The sequence below is a fragment of the Silene latifolia genome, chromosome 7, assembly GCF_048544455.1.
Source record: "Silene latifolia isolate original U9 population chromosome 7, ASM4854445v1, whole genome shotgun sequence".
NCBI classification, from domain to species: Eukaryota; Viridiplantae; Streptophyta; class Magnoliopsida; order Caryophyllales; family Caryophyllaceae; genus Silene; species Silene latifolia.
Window position 1 is genome coordinate 113814596 of NC_133532.1, and position 7228 is coordinate 113821823.

The window sequence follows — 7228 nt, forward strand, 5'->3', positions numbered from 1 at the left end:
CTGATGAGAGTATCAATGGAGGGTGGAACAGTGAAGCCGGCGGGGTAGAAGAAAAGGAAGGTTGAGGGTAAAGAGAGAAGGAGATTTTTTGAAGTGATTTGAAGTTAATGAAAAGTGAAAGGTGGAGGTTGGGGTTATAAAAAGAGAGAGGGAAAAAGGGTGCGAGAAAAGAGGAATAGGGCGGCTGACGTGATGGATTGCATGAGAAGGAGTGTAAAAGACGGCTTAGGGTTTTGGCATTCGATTACGTAAATTCCTTGCTCGACACCTTAAAGCGTACTTCAAAAGAAATTTGGGGCAAACTGTTTGGGCTAAAAATAGCATAATAAGGAAGGGCCACTTAATAAAATAAAAGGTTATGGGAGGAGTAATAAGGAGGAAGGAAGCCCGTAATAGGAAAAAGGAGAAACGGGCTGAAAGAAGATCAGGGGCCCATCGTAGAAGGCGTCCGGATTAAGGAAAGAGAAGTTAGGGAGAAGTTAGGGAGAAGTTAGGGAGATCAGGGAGAATTGGGAAAGGCGGCCGAGTTTGTAAAGAGTTCTTATGGAAATTATATTCCCTTTCCATAATCAAAGTAGGACATATCTAGGGTTCTTACCCTATAAATAGCCAAGGAAGCAAATCAAGAAGGACTTTCACATATTCACACATTCACATTCAAGAACACATCAACACCACGGCGTTAGCATATTATTATTATACTCAAATATACATCCGTCAAGGATCTTGCAAGCCTGACGCCTAGCGCCAGCAGGATTAGCTTTACGCTTCAATTGTAATCATCCTCCTATTCAAGTATAGTGCAATATTTGGCAGGGTACCGTCCCTCCCGCGGTTGTTCCCACATTGGGTTTTCCGCGTCACCAAATCTCACGTGTCAATTTACATTACGCGTTCTATTTATTTACTAACATACGAATGATTATACAATCAACCAACGAGTAAGACCACATTGACCTTAATCAATCAACTCGGTAAAAAATACCTAAACAGAGTATATCCTCATCCGGGAACGACCATGTGTCTATCGTTTGTGTATCATTGATGGGATTTTCTGCGAATAACTCAGCAACATAACGCCCTTTTATAACTTTCAGAGGTACATACTTGAGGTCGAACTCCGAGAGCATCAAAGTTCATCTTGCTAGGCGTCCATTGAGAACGGGTTTCTCGAAGAGGTATTTGACAGGATCCATTTTGGAGTATATTTTAACGTAGCTAAGCATGTAATGGCGTAGCTTCTTCGTTGCCCACACAAGAGCGAGGCATGCCTTTTCGAGTGGTGTGTACTTGCACTCGTACTCCAAGAACTTCTTACTAAGGTAGTAGATATCTCTTTCTTCCTTTCCTACGGTTTGAGCTAGCATGGCGCCCATGGCTGTTTCAGTTACCGTGAGATATAAACCATGAGGTTGATCTCGTTGAGGTGGCATGAGCACTGGTGGTTTGGCTAGTATTTCCTTGATTCGGTCAAACGCCTTTTGGCAGTCATCATCCCACATGGTGTGATCTGTTTTCTTGAGCTTTTTGAAAATAAGTTCACAGATCATGGTGAGTTTCGATATGAATCGACTTATGTATTGCACCTTACCTAGGAATCCTCTAACTTCTTTCTCCGTTTGAGGTTGCGGCATTTCGATTAGAGCTTTGATCTTAGAAGGGTCTATTTCTATTCCTCGTTGGCTAACAACGTATCCTAGGAGTTTTCCAGATGTTACTCCGAATGCGCATTTCCGAGGATTGAGCCTCATATTATATTTTCGTAGCCTTGAGAAGAATTTGCGGAGGTTCGCAATGTGTCCCTCTCTATCTTTGGACTTGACAATCATGTCATCTACGTATACCTCAACTTCTTTATGCATCATGTCATGTAGGAGTGTAGTTGCGGTGCATTGATATGTAGCTCCGGCGTTGATTAATATAAACGGCATAACCGTGTAGCAATAGGTTCCCCATTGAGTGACAAAGGCCGTCTTATGCATATCTTCTTCAGCCATCTTGATTTGGTTATAACCCGCGTACCCATCCATGAAAGATAATAACGAGCGATCTGCTGTATTGTCCACCAATATGTCGATATGTGGTAGAGGAAAGTCATCTTTAGGACTTGCCTTGTTTAAGTCTCTAAAATCAACACAAACACGGATTCTCCCATCCTTTTTGGGTACGGGTACTATGTTAGCTACCCAGTCTGAGTACTTGGAAACTTTGATGAACCCGGCTTTGAATTGCTTATCGACTTCTTCCTTGATCTTAAGAGCCTATTCTGTCCTCATTCGACGAAGCTTCTGTTTTACGGGTTTGAAACCTGGTTTGATTGGGATTCTATGCTCTGCAATGTCCTTGTCGATCCCTGGCATGTCTTTGTAGGACCAAGTGAAAACGTCTTTGAATTCGTGTAGGAGGTCTATGAAACTGGCCCTATCCTAAGTTCTTGTGGTTCTAGTTCGGTTCCTACGTTGATGGGTTCAGTGTTCTCTACTACTGGTCCCCCTTCCCCCTCTTGTAGTAAATCCTTGGCTATGTAGGGAGGTATCTCGATCGAGTCTGGGTCTGGGTCAACCTCAGTATCATCGTAAACAGAATTGCATCCAAGATAACACAAAGAGTAAGTAGAACCTGATTTATTCATATTAAAGTTTGGGAAAAGTTGAAACAAAGAAGCCATCTGATCTGTAGTCAGTAGCGGTAAAGGGACAGTCGTTGGGACATTTCCCAAACTACTGTTACTACTTGATGCTAAGCTAGGAGAAACAAAGGGAATGGGAATGACGATAGGAGGAGACTCTCTAGAAACTTCTCTAGACTCTGACTTTGACTCCGACTCTGACTCTAACTCGAATTCATCGTCTTCTGGTTCTCTTTTGAACATCTCTCCTTCTCTAGTGGTGAGCTTGAAGAGTCTTCCTTGATTGTTTGTCCACTTGATTGATTTTCTCCATCCTTTCAGCTGGTTTGCGTTGGTTTATGCGGTCCCCAGCGTAGCAATGATCTCATCTATTATGCTTTCGGCGCTTTTGATTAAGGGAAGATCTTGGAGGTAGATATCTTCCTTGCTATCCGTCCATATCCCATTTATTGTCTCCTCTTTTGGGGAGATAAGATGTGAGCAATCTAAGGTAGATTCGTCACTTGTAATCATTAGAACTCCAAGAGGATTCTGAGTGTTATTAGGCTTACCTCCAGGCGGTATTGGTAGGCGACCGTCTTCGATCATGTCTTGAAGCACATTTTTCAGTTTGTAGCATTTTTGTGTGTCATGTCCCTTACCTCTATGATATTCGCAGTAGGAATTCTCGTCCCAGAACTTGGATTTCTTTTCTGGTTCGGGTGTAGGGCCTATGGGTTGAAGTTTGCCTAGTTTCATCAACATTTTTAGAGCATTGGAGTATGTGTCCCCAAGATTTGTGAATTTCCTTGGTGGGGTACTCTTCTTAGATGGCTCGAGAAGGTTAACTTCATCAGTCTTGCTAGTAGAGCCGTAAGAACGACTTGTTGAGCCTTGATATCCTCGACCTACCGTTTTGGAGAAGAGCCCTTTACGGATGTCATCTTCGATCCTTGTTCCTAGTACGGTTAAGTCCTTGAAGGTCTTGATGTTTTGGTACCTCAAATGACTTGCATAGATGGGCTTTAGATTGTCCACGAATTTATCTACGAGGGTAGCTTCATCTGGACGTTCAACAAGTTGGGTACTAGTCTTCCTCCACCTACTTAGGAAGTCGGTGAAACCTTCTTTGTCATTTTGGATAAGAACCTCTAAAGTGCGCATGTTGACTTGGATTTCAGCATTATCCGCGTATTGTTTGGCAAACTCAATTGCGGCATCGTCCCAGGTAGCGATTTTCTTATGCTCTAGAGAATAGAACCATTGTCTTGGGATGGTGTCAAGAGATGAAGGAAATATCCTTAAGAACATCTCGGGTTTAATGCCTTTGATAGACATGTAATCCTTGAAAGCACGAATATGGTTCAAAGGGTTTTCATGTCCCTTGAACTTAGGGATATCCGTCATGTTGAAGTTGGTTGGCAACTTGGGACTCACGGCCTTATATTTGCCGTTATTCTCCCTATAAATATCATCCCCTTTGAGATATATCAATTGTTCCTCCAAATATTGAAGTCGTTTCTCAGCTGCAGTCATACCTAAGGGAGGGTTTTCTTCCTCGAAGTTATTCACAAAGTCATCAGACACTTCACTTTCTCGAGGAGGCAACCTCGTTTCCACGACATATATTCGGCCTTCGATCGTGCCGAGGCGATCATACACTTGATCTTGAGTGACTTGGAGACGAGCTAGTGCGGTTAGGATTTTTTTTTTTTTGAAGAAAAATGCCTAAAGGCATTACTCAATTAATAAACGATCAAACATAACAGCAGTGTTCGCAGAAGGTGGAAGACCATCCTCCCATACAACCTTTCCTACGACTCGTGGAACGCAATGAGCTAATCCATGAGCGACACAATTATTGACTCGACTTACATAAGAACAAATAACAGACTCGAAAGATAGATTAAAAGTAATAATATCCTCTAGTAACTAATGAAACATGCATCGTCCCAGCTTTTTATCCCGAATAGCTTCTATCACCGGCAAGCAGTCACTCTCAATCTCCACCTTACGGAGTCCACGTGCAGCTACTTCTTCAAGACCATCCAGTATCGCGGTCGCTTCTGCAAACCGAACCTCCCAATTCTGGCTCCGACTAATCGACACACCCCACAACACTTCGCCATTTCCATCCCGACATACCACACCCGTACTCACTCCTTCACCCTCTTTCACTCCCGCATCTACATTTATTTTGACAAAGCCCACTCGCGCCGGTCTCCATCCCATTCCATCCTCACCCCTAGAGCCCCCCTGTTTGCTTCGCCTTCCCACTGTCCTCTCACCCACATCATCCCCAACGCCTTCCAGAGCAACATCTCTCGCCCGCCTCACCACATCCTCCGGGACCACCTCCGCATTATCAAAAATTACCTTGTTACGGTGTTCCCAAATAGCCCAACATCCTATCATTAACATCGCTCCCTCCTCCCTGCACATATTTCTCCAACACCCCTCCACCCATTCCTTCACATCCCCACCCATCACGTCGGTCATCTCCCCCAACCCCAAGCCATCCCATACCCATTTAGCCACCCTACAATCTCGAAATAAATGCAGACTCGACTCAACATTTAAATGACAAAAAGAACAGAGAGAGTAATCACCTCCAACCCGGGCTGCTATGTTAGCTCTTGTTGCGAGTGAATCACTACACAGTTGCCAGAAGAAGAGTTTCACACGGGGCCAAACCGAAAAGTTCCAAAGCCATTTCCACAACCCTTTCCCTCTAGTCCAGTCCGATCCACTAGCCATGTCACCCAAATCACCAACCAGCATGTTATACACACTCTGGACCATATACAACCCATCCTTTTCAAATCCCCAATACCAAATTTCAGGAGGTTTATTCAAACTTATACGGATGTCTTGAACTCGCTGTACTTCGAAAGGAAGGAGCAGCTGATTCAATTTGTTCCCGTCCCATTCATTAGCATTCGGCACCATCAGTTCATCGACCGTCAGATTCTCTAAGCCGTTTGGGCACGGGGAGATAATGCGGCCCATGCTCGTATTAGGCAGCCACGAGTGACCCCACACCCTTGTCGTGCACCCATCCCATATACGTCTCTTCATCCCACGCTCCAACACCTCCCTTGCTTCCAATATACCACGCCAAGTATAGCTAGGATTGTGGCCTAGACCGGCTGTCATAAAATCATCATCGGGGAAATACTTCGCTTTCATTAACCGGGTCCATAAGCTAGTTGGGTTAGTTAACAAACGCCACGCCTGTTTTCCGAGAAGATCAAGATTGAACTGTCTGAAATCTCGGAATCCCAATCCCCCTACTCTCTTATGCCACGCCATCCTTCGCTATGACACCTAGTGAATGCCTCGCTTACTCTCGTCGTGGCCCCACCAGAAACGTGCTACAAGAGCTCTTAGCTCATCACAAAAGTTTGCCGGAATTTTAAACACACTCATCACATAGGTAGGGAGTGAATTGGCCACAGCCTTTATAAGAACCTCCTTACCAGCCCTAGACAAGAGTTTTCCACGCCAACCTTGTAATCTTTTGCTAAGTTTATCTCTAATAATATCAGTAAGCACCTTTTTTATCGACCCACTACCATCGGGAATCCGAGATAACGAGCGTGTTCAGCAACCTCCTCCACGCCTAATCTAGCCGCCACAGCTTCCCTTTGACTACTAGTTACCCCTTTACTAAAAACAACAGTTGTTTTCTCCAAACTCACTAGTTGCCCGGAAGTAGCTTCATATCGTCGCAGAATGTCATTCACTACATCAGCTTCCTGTATCGTTGCCCTAACAAAAAATATGCTATCGTCGGCAAAGAGAAGATGGGAAATAGCCGAAGCTGCAGCAGTAACACGGATTCCATGCAGCGCTTGGTATTCAACCGCCCTTCGTAACATATTCGACAACGCCTCAGCACAAAGGAGAAACAAATACGGGGACAACGAGTCGCCTTGGCGTAACCCACGGCTAGGCCGAAATTCAGGCGAGGGGGACCCATTAATCAGGACAGCAAAGGTGACGGTTGTAACGCAGGTCATAACCCGTTGAACCCAGTCCATGTCGAAGCCCATCGTTACCAACACCCTCCACAAGAAAATCCATTCCACCCTATCATAAGCCTTCGCCATATCGAGTTTCAGTGCCATGTACCCATCCGTCTGTCTGTTGTTCTTCATAAAGTGGAACACTCAAAAGCCGTAAGAATATTGTCCGTAATCAGCCGGCCAGGAGTGAAAGCGCTCTGATTTTCTGACACAATCTCACCGAGAAACAGCTTCAGTCGATTTGCCAGTACTTTCGACACTAGTTTGTAGGCCACATTACAAAGACTAATGGGTCGAAAATCCCTTATCTTATCTGGCGCCTTCTTCTTCGGTATAAGAACAATATTGGTCTTGTTTAGCCGTTTCGGGTTCGCATTCCCACGCAGAATTTCCAGCACCGAAGTAATAACCTGTGGGCCAATTTCGTGCCAATAGGACTGAAAGAAAAGACCGTTCATGCCATCCGGACCCGGGGCTTTAAGGGGGTTCATCTGATTAAGGGCTTCCACCACTTCCTCTTCACGATATTCCATCTGCAGCAAAGATTTCATCCTGTCCGTGACCCTCCCTTCCAAGCCCAAAAGAACGTCAT

The 7228-nt window shown here is 44.7% G+C and overlaps 1 protein-coding gene across 1 annotated transcript; it reads right to left on the reverse strand.

Moving 5' to 3' along the window:
- Positions 1-6168: 6168 nt before the first annotated feature.
- LOC141590552 (uncharacterized) lies at positions 6169-6663 on the reverse strand. The gene has a single exon (XM_074411133.1). The coding sequence runs from the start codon at positions 6661-6663 to the stop codon at positions 6169-6171; it is 495 nt and encodes a 164-aa protein (XP_074267234.1).
- Positions 6664-7228: the final 565 nt, after the last annotated feature.